Consider the following 16,755-nt stretch of genomic DNA (forward strand, 5'->3'; position numbering starts at 1 on the left):
TGTAGACAGATCCTTAGTAACAGAACATAGAATATTTGTTCAGCTGAGCAAAATAATTTTGACAGCATTAAGCTGGTTTCATGAAGATTATGTAACTCAGAATGTTACGCTTCACAAAGTATATTACAGCAAACTCACAAATTAATAGGGCAAAGGTGACTTCATTTGGGAGAGGCAAAGACTTGAAATCTATAAATGTTCTTCTGGACACTCCCACAACTCCAGATTCCCCTTAGTGCTTTCCTTTCTGACCTCCTCCTCTTGGCCAGTTTACTTTCCATTCCAGAATGGGCCACACGGCTACAACTGGGCAGGAATTATTTTTTCCATCCTGTTAGAGTTGAGATTCCAGATTTTTTCTCTCTCCCGGAACGGCATAAAAATCAAAATTTCAGAACTTTTCACACACTGATAATCCAGATAACTAACAAACTAAATAAATACATAGATACATTTGGATTGGATCAATCGGAACATTTTGTTTCAATAATTTTGAAGCATTTTGTTCCAATTTTTGACCTTTTAAACTTTTTTAGTATGAACTGCAATTTTAAAACAAAATAATTTCAAATCAAAGAACAAAACTTGTTTTTTGAAAATATAGAAGTGGGGCATTTTGATAATTTTTAAACTTTTTTTTAATTGAAGCAGAAAGTTGGTCCAAAATGACCCTTTCTTGCAAATAGTTTCGGTTTCATTGAATCAATGTTTTCTGACAAAAAAATGTTTCTTTGGAAAATTTCCAACCCTGTCTCAGCAACTCCTTCTATGGGATTATGGCTAGCCCTCCATTCCTGTCCAGACCCCCATCTCAGCCTTACAAGCAGCCATCTTCATCTGTGGGGAGCTCACAGTGCAGTTTTGAGGAGTGGGGGTCACAGAGAATGTTATGTTTCAGGTGAGACTGGTATTTCCTGTATGGAATATTTCAGAGCCCCAAAAGTTTTCAAGAGTCTTCCTCATACAGGGTTAGTGGTATTTTGGATAGCTCCAGTTGAATAGCAAATGAGTGAACACTGTTAGATGAACCTACATAATTCTGATTACAGTCTGTGCATGAAACATTTCAAAGCCTTACATCATGCATGGTTTGTAGTAAGAAGGGACATATCTGATAACCTTTTATTCTTATAAAGAAGACTGTAGAATGCTGTGCTTAGCTCAAGTCAACATTATTGCTCAACCACAGAGTAGCAATGAAAATTAAAACGGCACCAAGGTCAAAGTAAATAAAGGAGTTGTTAGGCCATAATCTTTCAAGATACTTTTAGGCTAGTAATATACAATATTTGCTCAGGAGAAGGTGTGTACCAGATAAAACAGGGCATTCTACCATTTAACATAGCAATCTGACTGAAGGTAACTCCCCTTTCCCCTCCTGTACCTTCAGTTTTTATTTATATCTCTCAGGGATTTTTTAAGTCCCAGCTAGTGTAACCAGGGACAAGAAGTCAAGTTTCATAATTGCTGAGTTCTCTTTGCTTTTACACTACAAGGTTTTAGGGTAGATATTGGTGTTTCCAAAGCTTACTGGCAGCTCCCAAAAACCAAAACCTTCATTCATAACACAGAGCTAGGGAGGAACTCTTGATCCTCATTGAAGTCAATGGCAAAAGTCCCATTGACTGCAATGGGGGCAGGATTTCAGCCTAGATGTTTTCCCCCACAATCGTATTCCCATCCAGCAACTCCCAAGCAAAGACAGGCAGCTGGTTAATATTTGCACTTTGTAGGTGCTGAGCTCGAAGTAGTCTTATGTATTACACTGTTTGTTGCTATCTCAATGCCACTACGTTTGAATACAAGGAAGAGAATGCCCTGTCTCCAGGTGTGTTTAGTCATAGCTAGCCCTGGAGCACAGACTGACAGTCTTATTGATGAGAGAGGGTTAGATGATCTAACAGCCTTTTTTCCTCTCTTACTTCCATGATTCTATGGTCCTTTGCATTGTGCATGGTAAAATGTCCCCAATGTGAAAGCCACATTTTACCCGTGTGATAGGAATTCCCTTGAACATGTCTCTCTAAGTTTATAAATATATTCTCCAAGAAGCAGCATCCAATCTACCCATGTCCACAGATTTTCACTGCTCCAGTGGCCTCTGCTGCTTTATTGTTTTCCCCACCTTCTTCAGGGAGCTTCTCCAACAGACCCTGTATTTAGGGATAGGATAGTTGGAGAAAACAGAGTCCAAAAGCAGTTCTAAGAGGAGTAGATCATCAGGCCGCAGACAGTAATAGCTGTAACTGCCAAGCTCCAAGTCATCAATGCTTCAGAATTAATTTCCTGCTGTGTCCTGACCCTACACATTTTTGGACATTTACCTTTCTCTTTTCATGATGTCCTTGTTTTGTCTGGGTATTTAGCTGTTTGTTTGGCTCTGTGATGTGGAGTGTCTATTACATTTATTCTGTATCGTTGTGGGGTGCACTTTATTTCTTTATGGCATTTCATAGTATGTGCCTTTCTTAGGCTCCAGTCACATATACATTACACACAGTTACCATATTTTCAAAACTATCCACATTAACTCAGCATCAGCCTTCGTGCTCCCCCCAGTACTGAAACCAGCTGGAAGCTGATTAGGCTCTTGGTGCTACATAGAACAGCCTCAAAGCTACTCTAAATTGCACCATCTGCTTCGGTCCAAGAGAACATTCTGGGACTCAGCCTACACTAGAAAAGTTGGCCAGTCTAGCTGTCCTGGGAAACCCTCATAGTGTAAACACACCTTTTCCAGCAAAGGGTGGCTTTAGCTAGAGTAACTTGTACCAATTTCCCAAACATAAGCTGTGCCAGTAAAAGCACTGTTTTGCCATATAAATACATGTACATTATGGATTTTGCCAGTATAAAAATAGCATAAAAATCACTGCCCCTAACTGACATTGGTATGCCAACAAGCAGTCAGGGGATCATCAGAATGATGGAACAGTAAAGCCACATCCTCTTTCCCACAGTCACACCCTGTAGGCTGGGCCCCAGGACAGGAGATGGTGTAGCGAATCCCCAGGCTAAGCCAATGTTATAGCTCCTTTCCACTACCAAAGTGGAAGAAGGGGGCCATAGCAAGACCACAGATCAGATCCAGCAGGTGTGAAACAAATATTACAGACATGCCGAGGAGTCAGAAGTTGATGTATCTTGGAAGGTAAAGAAGAAAGCAAGTCATTAGCCCTGTCCATTTTATCACACACCTTCCTGCTTTTCCTGATAACCCACCTTCTTCTTGGTCCTGTAACTTACACTCATTTTGTGCAACTACTGGGCCAGATTCTGGGGCGCAGTTTTTGTGCACCTGGTGCAACTCAGGAGGAAAGATTGTAGGACCCTGAGATGGGTGCCAAGCATAACAGAGAACAGCCTTTCCAGTTGAGAATCACCAAGGTGTACTGATACTCCAGCCGTGCCCTTTATGCTGGGGGCACTAACAAGGGGATGACTTACATCACCAGTGAATTCCCTATGCCTGGGGAATTCTCAAGGGGCCTTTCCGGTAGGTCTTATAGCTGTTTTGCACTGGTACAGATCAGTGGACTTTACACTGTTTTCCTGCTTACATCATTTTCTGACCATATTACATCCAATGTGTAGTGTTTGCACAACAGTTTGCTTTCTCCACTAAATTCGACCCTAAGGGTTCTGTGGGAGTTACATCCAGTTACAACAGCTCTAAATTTGGTCCCATAAGTATGTAACTACACCTCTATCCCGATATAACGCTGTCCTCGGGAGCCAAAAACTCTTACCACATTATACTGAACTTGCTTTGATCCGCCGGAGTGCACAGCCCCGCCCCCATGGAGCACTGCTTGACCGCGTTATATCCGAATTCATGTTATATCGGGTCATGTTAAATCGGGGTAGAGGTGTACCTTTATTCTGTGGTTATAGTAGCGCTGATCTGATCATCCTAGTTAAGATTAGCAAAGAATAGTGTGAATTTGCTGGAATAATCTTTCTGGCCCTTAGCCTCTAGGAAATGAAAATATTTCCTTTGGGGGGAGAGAGGAGGTTGAGAGTTTGCAAGGCCTCTTTTATAATTTGCTTGGCAGTTTCCTAATGTCCAAAGGCAACTCTGACATGTCCAAAAGAGACTTTTAAGAGAACCTTCCCTCAGACGGAAAAATGATTCTGTAGTCCAGCTATAGTTCTGAGCTGCCATGTCAAGTATATTTGTGAATGCTGATTTTAGGGGCAAATTGCCAGGAGCTATTTCCAAATCTCAAAATATAAGTGCACAAAAATGTAGGTGAACAAATGTGAGGATGCGGGGTCTTTGAAAATTTGACACTTACTGACTGTAATATGGAAGTTAAAAATAAAATCAACTAAATGCGCCTCTCTGATTCAGTCCAGTTTCCTCTTATGCTCAGACTGGATCTTTGCTAACAGCTTTCATGGGGATAATTTTAACTACTGGCCATGGTATTGCAGAACCCATTAAGCTGTGGGAACTGGATTTCCAAACTGCAGCTCTTAGGAAAAAATGGAGGAAATTTTGAGTAAAATGTAACATACTGGACCAGATTCATCCCTGGCCTAAGGCTGTACAATTCCATTGACTTCAGCAGAGTTGAATACATGTATGTCACTGGTAAATTTAGCCCACTGAGTGCATGAGACCAGAAGAGTATAGGGTACTTTATTTCCCCCTCAGGGGATTGAGAAATTCCATAAATATCCACTGCATCGAGTAAGAAAAGAGCATGTTCAGATGCATGTGTCAAGTGTAAAATACCTGACAGCATTCAGGAGAAAGGTATGTGAGCCTCAGTGAGCACTGCTGAAAACTATGCTATTAAAGGTACTGGAGTCTATTGCCTGCAGCTAGTTATGCAGTTTGTGGAGAGGATTTTTAATCTTCTAATTTTCTATAATTATATTTGTTTGGGGGAAAAGGGGCGGAGGGGGGTTACTTTATTTGTTTTGGCGTTGTTGGGTTTTTGGGAGAGTTTTTTGCAAAGATTCTGGAACCACAGACAGTACTATAAATTGACTGCCAATATTAAAGGCTGACTTAGTATGTTAAAACTGCAGTTCGAGTACTTCAAACCCTGGAATTTCTGGAAACCACAAAAACGTCATCAGGTCAGAATCAAAGATACATGCATAACAGTAAGTGTTCTAAGACGAAGCATGGCTGAGCTCTATGTAGTGTCTTTCTTTGCATTGCCTCCACAGCAGGAAAGAGAAAACCCTTGGCTGCTTGAAAATGTTCTGCCCAAACTATTTTTGACAGAAATTTGCGGTTTTGACTAAATGAAAATTGTCACTTTCTGTGAAAAATTTTGATTTTTTTTATCAAAAAAAGAATGCCTGAAAACTGAAATATTTAGCTTTGGAAATGATACTGTGGTGCCTAATGGAGTTGCCATTCAGTTGACTCGTGTCCCCGTTCTCCTGTATGGGCTGGGCTCCTTGGCTGGACTACATCTCCCATGATGCACCACAGCGAGGGACTCCCATGATGTACAGCCTCTCCTCTCTCAGAAGACTGTAATGCATCATGCGTGATGTGCTTTCACCAGGGAGCCTCAGCCTGTAATGGAGAATGAGAGCATGAGGCATCCAAATGACAGCTCCCTTGAGGCATCCAAGCCAGGTGTTTCCAGAGCAAATTATTTTGGATTTCACTCTAAATTTTTTGGTATTTGAATTTGCACACACACAAAAAAATAAAATAAAAAATAAATTAAAAAAAAAACACCTATTTAAAACTTTTTCAACCCTCTGTATGTTGGATGTAGGATTTGTCTCTCTCTCCCCTTATCCCAGCTGCCCCCTCTCTTTCCCCAAGAAGAAAAGCAACGTCACCTTGCTCTCTAATAATGCCTGTGGCTGCCGTATTGATCCACTCTGATGGTCTTCAGAAGGAGCCACATCTAGCTCTATCCATGCAAATGGAGATCTGCTGCAATGTGTTAAGCAGGGAAGATGAAAATGGAAGAAGAGTGAAGCGGACCCCTTTCTTGTTCAATAATAACGAGACTTTTCCATTTTCGGGCTCCAAACCTTACACAAATTCAGAAAAATCCATGTTTAAGGGTCTGTACAAGAGCCAGATGGCATTTGTATACAACGCAAACCTTCGTTATCAGTGACCTCGTTTTTTATTCAGCACTTCAAAATAGACACTTTGTTTTAAATGCCAGAAAAAGAACTAAATTTTATCCATCACTCATTTAAATTAAAATGACTTTTTCAAACCTTCTTGGAGCAAGAGAATCATGAATTGTTACTTCAGAAAGCAGTTGTGTTAGTATTCATTTTTGTAGAATATACAATAATGATCCAAGTCCTGATTCAACAAGGTACTTTGTTGCAAACTTTAAAGTTATGCATGTACTTAAGTGCCTTGCTGAATTGGGGCTCTGGAGTTATAAGCTGACTGACGTAGTACTTTTCACTTTTGGCAAAACATGACAGGAAACAAAGCTAGCTTGACTAATTATAATACAACAAAAGTTAAAGTCTTTTCATTTTTAGAGGGAATTCCGCAGGTCAAGTTCATACAAGTAAGGAGAATAAAGTCCAGGAACAACATCATTATTATTAAAACCATTAGAAGTTGGCATGTGTCTCACACTATGTCAAGCAAAAGTTTTACTTTATTGTTGGGTCACATTTCATGTAATGGTTGGAAATTGTCTGTGCTGTGCCAGTCCAGCAACTCTGGGTAAACTTTCAGTAATGTAGCAAACATATTTCCTCTGGTAACTATGTCAACCTACTACTGCTCACTCCCCAGTAGTGTAAAATAATAAACACATCCAGTTCAGCCATGCGTTGGGTGAACCAATCTTTTTGCTCTGCATTCATATCTAGTATTGCTAGTTTTCCATCAGCAATACACTTACATGATGTACCTGCTTTGTACTGCAGTATGTTCCTGCCACCCAGTTGGATCAGCCATGCTTCCTTTCAGCACTAATACCTTCTGTGACCCTAGCAACGGTGACTGTCCCTGCAAACCTGGAGTGGCAGGTCCTCAGTGTGACCAGTGTATGGTGGGATACTGGGGCTTTGGAGAGTATGGCTGCAGACCATGTGACTGTGCCGGAAGCTGTGACCCACTCACTGGTGACTGCATCAGCAGGTGAGTGGACAAACATGCTATTTCTCTAGACTCTCAAATGCAATTAGATCATGGACCTTCGTATCCCAGATATGTTCTATTTTAGACAGACCTTATTGTTTGGATTGGTACTAACGAAAACCTGATGATACACACAGTTTACAAATGGATACTGGGCCAGATTACCTTCCTCCTATGGAAAAACCTATTGGAGAGAGTCAGAGAAGACTAAAAGCTCCGTGTGATTACCTGGCACAGTTTCCTGCCAAAGATTTCATGGCTTTTGATGGGAGGGCTTTTGCTGTCTGCAGGGTTAGCAGGGGACAATACCTTCCAAGCCTTCAGATCTAGAGGATCCACAGGGAAGGAGCCATCTAGATACATGGAAGCAGGAGCATCTGTATGGATGGCTGCCCTGCTGTGTTTCTCTACTGGCCCAACTATCCCCTTGTGACAGCAGGGCAGTAGCTGAAGCTGTGCTGCCATTGTCTGAGTTGCCCTGCAGCTGATCTGTAGCAGTCCCAGAGGGGAGCCAGAGAGAGTTAGTAGAGCAGGTCTGAACATGGGTGGTGCTGTAAAACTCAGCTAATCCTCGACTCACTGGTGCCCCTCCAGTGTCCCCTCTTCCTGTGCCCATATGGAGCATAGAGCCCATGGCTGGCCATGAAAGTGCGTTTTCATGGAGCCCAAGAGGAAATCCGTCCACCCTGATGTGCATATGCACAGGGGATGCACTGGCCCTGCCATATTTATCTTTATTATATTGTAGAGCCTCAGAGTTCAGCCAGTCACACTTTGATATGATACGGAACAGGATCGAGGGTTAGTAACTCGTTTTAAGGTATTAACAATAATATGCCAGGAGAATATCCCATTTTATTATAGTATCATGGGTCATGACTAAGGCTAAGATTTTGTCATGGATATTTTTAGTAAAAGTCAGGGATGGGTCACAGACAAAAAAGAAAAATTCACAGAATCCATGACCCATCCCTGACTTTTACTAAAAATATCTGTGACAAGATGAGGAACTCTGGATCCCCATACCTCCTGAAGGGGGAACATATCTGCACAGGGGCTAGGAGCTGCCTTCAGCAGCTGGGGACTGTGGGGTACCCCCACCACCCGCAGCTCCAGGGGCTGCAGCGGCCGGGAGCTTGGGGGTTTCCCCGCCACCCACACTGCTGGGAGCTCGGAGGTTCCCCAGCCACCACCGCTGAAGAGCTCAAGGGTTCCCCAGATGCCCCTGCCACCTGGAAGCTCATGGGTTCCCCTGCCATCCCTGGGGGTTCCTTGGCTCACAGCAGCTGGGAGCTTGGGGTTTCCCCACCACCCACAGCAGCTGGGGGCTGCAGGGTTCCCCCACTGCCTGCGGTGGCCAGGGGCTGCGGGGTACCCTGACACCCGCTGCCAGTGGCCGGCGGGGAACCCTGCAGCTCCCCACCACTGAAGTCACAGAAATTGCTGGAAGTCACAGATTCTGTGACTTCCATGACCTCCATGACTAAATCGTAGCCTTAGTCATGACATATAGCCTCCCCTTCCTGACATCTGGGTATTTGGTGCTGGTATTTTCAAGTTCTTACACTTTTGAGGGATGTGGGGGTTTCCATATATTTGAAGAAAGATTGAAGGGCTCAATCCCGTTACCATTGAAGTTAATCACAAATGTCTCATTGACTTAAATGGACCAACGTCAAGCCCTAACTTATTGGATGCTAGAGTAGAACATATTTTAAATCTAACCATCTCAGGAGGCCTAGGTTACCAATTACCATCTCTAGTGTCTTCCTGGTGCTTGATCATTGTAAACTCCCAGATTTGTGTTATGGATCCTGACTGGCTAGTGTCTTCCTGGTGGGTCTTGCCCACATGCTCAAGGTCTAAATAATCACCATATTTGGGGTCAAGAAGGAATTTTCCTGTGGGTCAGATTGGCAGAGACTATGGGTTTTTTTTACCTTCCAGTGCAACGTGGACCACAGGTCACTTGCAGCTTTAAAGTAGTGTAAATGGTGGAGTCTCTGTATCTTGAAGTCTTTAAATCATGATTTGAGGACTTCAGTAACTCAGCCAGATTTTATGGGATACAGGAGTAAATGGCTGAGGTTCCGTGACCTGCGATGTGCATGAGGTCAGACTGGATGATCATGATGGTTCCTTCTTACCTTGAAGTCTTTGAGTCTCTGAGCTGTACAAGCAGATTCTTCTATGGACATTGTATATTTTTTGAGATTATATATCACATACAAATTCCTAAAATATATTTTATACCAAACATGGATCCATAACACAAATCTGGGAGTTTACAATGATCAAGCTGTTCACTGTCTAAAACTGTTCAGTTTTGTGTGTTTTACAACACCAATAAATCTGGAGAAACTTCATGGTAAATTTTTGAAAAATGGGCTATTGATTGTAAGTGTGATAATTTTCTTGAATTTGTGGTATTTTCTACTTATTCCATAAGAAACACCTCACAGTTTTCCTTTATTACAACAGTGGGGATATAGTCTGGCATCACGAAATTCCTGATTTCCGCTCCGTGTTTAACAAGAGTGAGCCAGCTTGGGGATGGGAGGATGAACAAGGATTCTCAGCTCTCCGGCATTCAGGTGAGATAGCTGATTCAAACATATTTCTCATCTCCCCTCCTGTTACTAAGAGATTGTTCCTAATGAACAAGAAAAGGATCTTTTAAAGTGATTTGTGAAAATGCAGCAGAGCGTTGCTTTGGATTAATGCCTTAGCAATGGTGGTAGCGAGGAATGTAATGTCCAACGTTCAGTACTGTTCAACTACCAAAAAAAAAAAAGCCTAAGGAACATTGAAAGACTGACTTCGACCCACATACACAAGGATATCTAAAGTCTAGGCAGACAGTCCCATCTTAAAATCTGATCCCGGTGTGTAGGGGTTGATAGCTTGAGTATCTGCCTGGGTTTTGATCCTGAGCTCTGTATTCTTGGGCTTTTGCGCATTTACATCAGAATACTTTTAAATGCTCTTTTCTTTTACTTTGTTTTTAATAAGCTCCTTTATGTGATATTTGCCCAGAGCTGTTATATTCTGTTGGGTAAATTGATGATAATGTTATTTAAAGAGTGTGATGTTGCCCAGATGAATTAGGGAGTAATTAGGGAGTTTCTAAACCAAGAGTGACGACACCATAATTTTCTCAGACTATCATATCAAGTTTGAAAGCTGTTGTGGTTGATGACATGGTTACAGACTACCTCATAGTCCAGCTATGATTTCAACTGGAGAAGTTATTTTCCACCTGTCCTCCTAAAAAGTACTGTGTAACTTTGCTGGACCATATGATTATTAGTAGGCAGTGTAGCCTGATTGTGCATCCCCTTTGTTGGTGAGCGCTTACTCATGACTAGTCTTAATGACTTCAGTGCAACTACTTGTGTGAGTGAGCATTCACCAGCAGAAGTTTTCCACAAATAGGGCCTTTATGTTTTGCAGATTGACAGTACACCTGCTTCCTAAAGTCATTCCATCTGATCAAGTCAGTGCAAGTGCCACTTTCTGCATGTGCACTAAATTGCATGATAAAAATTCTGACTACACATTAAGTGGGGAGAAAAAACCTAGTGTCCTTCCATGAGACTTTTAAATATTTTTTTCATTTCAAGAGCACAATAGCAATTAATCAGCAAAATACAGAATAATCATCTGCAACATTTCCTTTTAAGCAAATTTTGGCTGGTACAAATGCAAAGATAGAATCAAAAAAGACTCGCTTCTTATTTTAGTACTGTAATTCAAAATAGAAAGGTTTCCCCCCCCCCATCAGTTTTTGTGCAAGAACTACTTCCTCTTGGGCTAAGATCTTGCGAACCTGGAGCCCAATTTTTTAGCTAACCTCCTGAAATTTAATTTTCATCTGACCTCTTGAAGATAGGGGGTTGGGCCTTGACCAAGCAAAATAATTAAGCACTGTGCTTGACTTTGGGCATGTGATCCAAGTGTAATTGGAACTACACACAGGCATAAAATTAAGCTCCTGCTTAAGTGCATTGCTGGCTTAGGGGCTTAAAATGAAAACCCTGGCAAACAAATGGCTGCACTATAAGACTGTAGTGCAGTGGGGCATACTACAGAACATCGCGAGCTATATTGGGAAGTCCTTAGGCTCAGGCCCCTTTGCACCACTCCTATGGCACGATTGGGGTGGACAGCTGATGGATCTCCCGAACTGAGCATTCCTTTGGCATAGGGGAATCCTTGGCACAGAGTCAGGGCCAGTGGGAGGCTGGAGAGTTTATATTATTAAAAGCTAAAAGTTGGAAGATTCCAATTTTAAAATAAATAAACTTGACATCTAATTAAAGGTAGCTTGTATGTTCTGAAAGACGAGCTTGTGCTTCAGTTACATGAGTGCTTTTCAAAACTGGGGAGGTGGGCATGCACTGGGGCAGGGATCAGCAACCTTTGGCACATGGCCCATCAGGGAAATCCATTGGTGGGCCAGGACAGTTTGTTTACCTGCAGTGTCCACGGGTTCAGCCGATCGTGGCTCCCACTGGCCGTGGTTTGCCGTTCCAGGCCAATGGGGGCTGCGGAAAGCGGCACGGGCCAAGGGATGTGCTGCCCGCCACTTCCCACAGCCCCTGTTGGCCTGGAATGGCGAATCATGGCCAGTGGGAGCTGCGATCGGCCGAACCTGCGGACGCTGCAGGTAACAAACCGTCCCGGCCTGCCAGTGGATTTCCCTGATATGCTGCATGCCAAAAGTTGCGATCCCTGCACTAGGGAAACAGATGCTCAGTTATGTCTCACCTGGTGTCCTGTGGTGTTTTCAAACCTCGTTATGGGCAGAGTTGTGCTAATGAAAATACAAGTAACCATTTGCCCATACAGTCTGCCTGGGTCTGGTTCTTGGTTACCAATGCTTGCAGCCCCTGCGTTCTAGTTCGCTGTGCAAGGTTACAAATGGTGGTGGGGAGTTGTTCTTTTAAGATGTGCCTCATGTCTGCTGGGAAGTGATGGAGCTCTCAAAATCCTCTCACACAAATCACTGAATAGGCAGTCATTGGGTAATGACTTTGCTGGCCTGATTCTCCTCTCACTTACTCAACTGTGAAGCAAAGTTATTCAACGGAGGTCAGTAGAGTTACACCATGTAAGGCTAATGTGAGAGAAGGACAAGGAATGAAATCCAGGCCACAGCAAAGTTAATAGCAGAACTCTCCCTAACTTCAGTGGGGCAAGGATTTCACCCCAGACCCTGTCTCTATCCACTCGGGCTGATCTAAACAAGCAGTACTGGAGTGAAAGGCTCTATAGCCCATTAGTTACCCCCTGATCCAGTCCATCCCCACCCTTTGTTGCACGTTTCAATCTTTTGAGTACCATCCATGAGACACTTTTGGTTTGGCTTGTTTCCACAGGTAAATGTGAATGCAAAGAACAAGTTTTAGGGAATACCAAGGTCTTCTGTGGAATGAAATACACATATGGTGAGTTACAAGATGGACACATTCTTGTTGGGCTGGGTTATTGTTAGCACATAAAGGGCAGTTTGGGGAGTCTGTGTAAGAACAGCAGAGCTGGTGCTTACCCCATAAAAATGGATTAAAACAGCAGAAGCTGAAGAAAGGAGGTAATAAAGTTTATATCTCTTATTGCAACTTACAGGAAAAGCCAAGTCTCAGAGGTGGATTCCCATGAACACTCACTAGGCACATCACTTGGCAGACATCCAGTTTGCCTGTGTTCTGATTATACCCAAGATAATTTTCAAGGAGCAATTATAAAGAAAATTACTTATTTATTTACAAATTTGGAACTCAGTGAGAGGACTGGGTGCACAAGAAATGCAGGACAGGACCTTTATTTCATGCAAGTTGTCACAGTATTTAGGCAATGTGCAAAATATATAATTATGGACACACACACACACACACACACACACACACACTGCGCATAATGGCCAAGCATAATCAAGTGTCCTGCTCTATTATCCACCCACTAACCACTAGAAAATCCCCTTGGCTGGAGGACCAATACTAAAAGGAAGACCTTGCTCAAGAGGGTCACCCTGCACCATTGCCTAGAGGCCACCAGCACTAAGCTCTGATAACTCACAAGAGCGGGTGATTTCCCTGGGCACAGACCATTCACTGAGAAGACTCTTCTGCCAACCCTAAAGAGTTCACTCCTAAGGACTGGCACCCTGTCAACAAGAGCTCACCAGTTGGAATGGGGTGATGTTAGAACCTTTGCATATTGAGACTTAAAGGAGTAAGGGGAAAACTTTGCCTATGGTGAGCCGTGCAGCCCTATGCCAGTGAACTGTGTCCTTTATAGTGTGCAGGGGAAGGAATTCTTTGTATAACACCCTCTTCGTGTCGTGAGCTTTCAAACGTTTTTGCACCTGCTCTGTCTCGTGCTAGAGTTTAAAATGCATTGAGAGATAATCCATGCCATTACAGACTGCGCAGTGACCCACACAGAGAAGTTCAAGGAGCCGCATGTCATTGAAATATGGTCCTGGCTTAGCGGTATTAGAAAAAAATCCGTCTCTGCTTTGCTTTGCTTCCTGACTGCGATAGTGACAGTGTTTAATCTAGAAAAAGATAAGAAATAAAAGCAAAAAAAACCTTCATAAATCTTATCTGAAGTGCACTCAGGCCTCCCACCCTTTCATTACTCAGTGTTGCAGGGTGTCAGCTAAATTACAGAGACCACAGCTGAATTGTAGGGTTCATCATGTGCGTGAAGTGAGGGGCTGCAGTGTAGAAGAGAAGTCTTCTTATACTTTTTAATATGGGCTCTAAATAAAGCAACATCAGAGGAAGCTGTTAAATACCATCACGGCTCTCCAAGAGGTCATTTCTGCAGCAGCCTGCGTAGCATGGCAGCAGGACTATATGTCCGCACTGCAGCTGTAGGGGTAATTTTCAGCCTGGGTAGATGTACACGAGCTAGCTTTGATCAATCTAGCTAATTGAAAATAGCAATGTAGGCATAGCCACGGCCGCATGGGCACAGAATGGGTGAGCTGCCCAAGCGCCATCCTGACTGAGACCCTAGGTGTGTACTCAGGTGGCCAGCCCAACCCACCACCTGCACTACCATGGCCACACTGCGACTTTTAGTGCGCTAGCTCAATCAGAGGTAGTGCGGGTATGTTTACCCATGCTGGGAATCACGCCTCCAGAGCCAGCAGAGATATACCAAGCAGGTTTTGTTCACAACACCAAGTGCAGAAAGCGAAACCAGTCCACAGGTATGGAAACACTGCTCTGCATCCTAAGGCTGGCACACACCCATCCCAATGAACGCTGAGAAAAGATCTGCTGTGAGAAGAATATGGGGGTGACTCTGGGCATCAGCGAGCCCAAATGCCGATGGGCGGTGGCTCTTATGTTTTAGATTAGTTACTCGGGCATGTGCAGGAGTATCAGCAGCTAGAGATGAGCGGGATTGGGGCGGGGGAGGGGTGGATGGTCCTCTTCAGGTGCCTGTCATTCTATTTCGTGTGCCTTGACAAAGGTTTGCAATAGCAGGAGCCTAAAGTTTGGTTCCTAAAAATATATTGAAGCTGAAAAAGCAGCAGTTCCCCAGACTGACCTCCATGGAAGCAGGGGAGGGTGCTTAGCCTTTTGAAAGTCAGGCCACTCAGCATCTCCCTACCCCGTGGTCTTTAGGATGGGTGAGCATCTGGCACAGTTACTGTTTAAATAAAATTAACCCAGCATTCTCTCCAGCAACTGCGAAGTATTGATTTCTGCATGTCACTAGTCTGACAGCAAGATTCGCAGGATATATCTATGCTACAGTCGCAGGGTGTGATTGCGGCTCAAGTGCACATACCCGAGCTAGCTTTAATCTAGCAAGCTCAAGTCCCAGAGCAGGGAAATTAAGGCAACACTCGCTTTGATGAGAGCTAGCCCTGTGAGAACTGCAGTGGGATCTGGGTGGGCTTGTACAGCCCCAGCTGACACCCATTCTGCTGCAGCTTCACTGCTCCAGCTGGTATCCAAGCTAGCTAGATTAAAGCTAGTTTAGGTCTGAGCTGCAATCACACCCTGCGACTGCAGTGTAGACGTACCCATGCTGGCTCAGCCTAAAAATGGAAACTTTCAGGCTAATTCTGCAATGTATATTCACCTTAACTGTGTTACTCAACACTGCATTAGAAAGAAAAGTGGATGTGACCATTTTATCTATTGCTGCTTTTGAAATTGTGCCTTCCCAGTGGTGAAAGCAAAGATTTTATCAGCTCACGACAAAGGCTCCCATGCAGAAGTAAACGTGAAGATCAAGAAAGTGTTGAAATCAACAAAGTTTAAGATTCTGCGAGGAAAGCGAACTCTCTACCCAGAATCCTGGACTAACAGAGGCTGCACTTGTCCAATTCTTAATCCTGGTAGGTATTTGGCTTGGACTCTGTGAAAAGTACGCCCCCGTCAAGTTTATACTGATTTCTTCCTCATTCCTCCACCCCATCCTCCAGCACATTTAATTTACAGTCCTGCACTAAGACACTGGATTTTACTCCATCATTTAAACTCTAAGAGGAGTCTCAGTGGAATACTTTTATTTGGTATAGAAAATCCTTATTAGCGTCACGTGTTGTGAATAGTGAAACTGCCATTTGTAAAGCAGAATTACAGTAGTACAGCTTTACATAGCTAATCCACCAGTCACTCACTGCTCTCACTGCTGAAAGCAGCTGCATGTAGAGCCAGGCTTCTACAAGACAGAGTTCTTTTCAAATCTAATTTAGCTTTAGATCCATAATAACATGTTCAAGTTTTCAGTTCTAGATCTGGTTAAACTACTGTTCTGCGGTTATAACCTCCTCTCAAAGGAGCACACACTTAGAATGCTGTCTTCAAAAGTAGTGTTGAATTCATAGAATCATAGACTATCAGGGTTGGAAGGGACCTCAGGAGGTCATCTAGTCCAACCCCCTGCTCAAAGCAGGACCAATTAATTTAGACTAAAATGACACAAAAGAAGCTCTTTCTTTGGGTGTGGGTGGGAAGCTTTAGCTTCATCATCTTTGCTCATCTTCTTTCAGTGAACAAGTGTTTAGGTTTCAAATGAAGTGTAATCAATGCTGATAAAACAATGCATGCTGCCTCTGTGATCATTGCAGGAACCAAGAAATTCAGAGGCAGAATTTTTCAGTAGAGAGAAACTAAAATCCACCTAAACAATCTTTTTTACTATTCAAGAAACAACTAGGAGTCCTTGTGGCACCTTAGAGACTAACAAATTTATTTGGGCATAAGCTTTCGTGGACTAGAGCCCACTTCGTCAGATACATGAAATGAAAAATACAGGAGCAGGTATAAATACATGAAAGGATGGGGGTTGCTTTACCAAGTGTTAGGTCAATCTAACCAGATAAATCAATTAACAGCAGGATACCAAGGGAGGAAAAATAACTTTTGAAGTGGTAAGAGAGTGGCCCATTACAGACAGCTGGCAAGAAGGTGTGAATAACAGTAGGGAGAAATTAGTAATGGGGAAATTAAGTATAGGTTTTGTAATGACCCAACCACTCCCAGTCTTTATTCAGGCCTAATCTGATGGTATCCAGTTTGCAAATTAATTCCAGTTCTGCAGCTTCACGTTGGAGTCTGTTTTTGAAGTTTTTTTCTTGAAGAATTGCGAATTTTAGGTCTGTTATTGAGTGACCAAAGAGACTG

General features: G+C 43.1%; 1 protein-coding gene across 2 annotated transcripts in view; it reads left to right on the forward strand.

The window, feature by feature from the left end:
• The window catches only part of NTN4 (netrin 4), a 95,038-nt gene that overhangs the window by 71,823 nt on the left and 6,460 nt on the right, over positions 1-16,755 (forward strand). The window contains exons 6-9 of one of the 2 annotated variants that reach the window (XM_030548514.1): positions 6,886-7,099; positions 9,581-9,693; positions 12,481-12,549; positions 15,294-15,464. In XM_030548514.1, coding sequence (XP_030404374.1) covers positions 6,886-7,099; positions 9,581-9,693; positions 12,481-12,549; positions 15,294-15,464 — 567 coding nt within the window. The remainder of the gene's footprint in view (positions 1-6,885; positions 7,100-9,580; positions 9,694-12,480; positions 12,550-15,293; positions 15,465-16,755) is intronic. The other variant, XM_030548515.1, reaches the window with a different exon arrangement.

The sequence above is a fragment of the Gopherus evgoodei genome, chromosome 1 (genome assembly GCF_007399415.2).
Source record: "Gopherus evgoodei ecotype Sinaloan lineage chromosome 1, rGopEvg1_v1.p, whole genome shotgun sequence".
In the NCBI taxonomy this organism is placed as follows: Eukaryota; Metazoa; Chordata; order Testudines; family Testudinidae; genus Gopherus; species Gopherus evgoodei.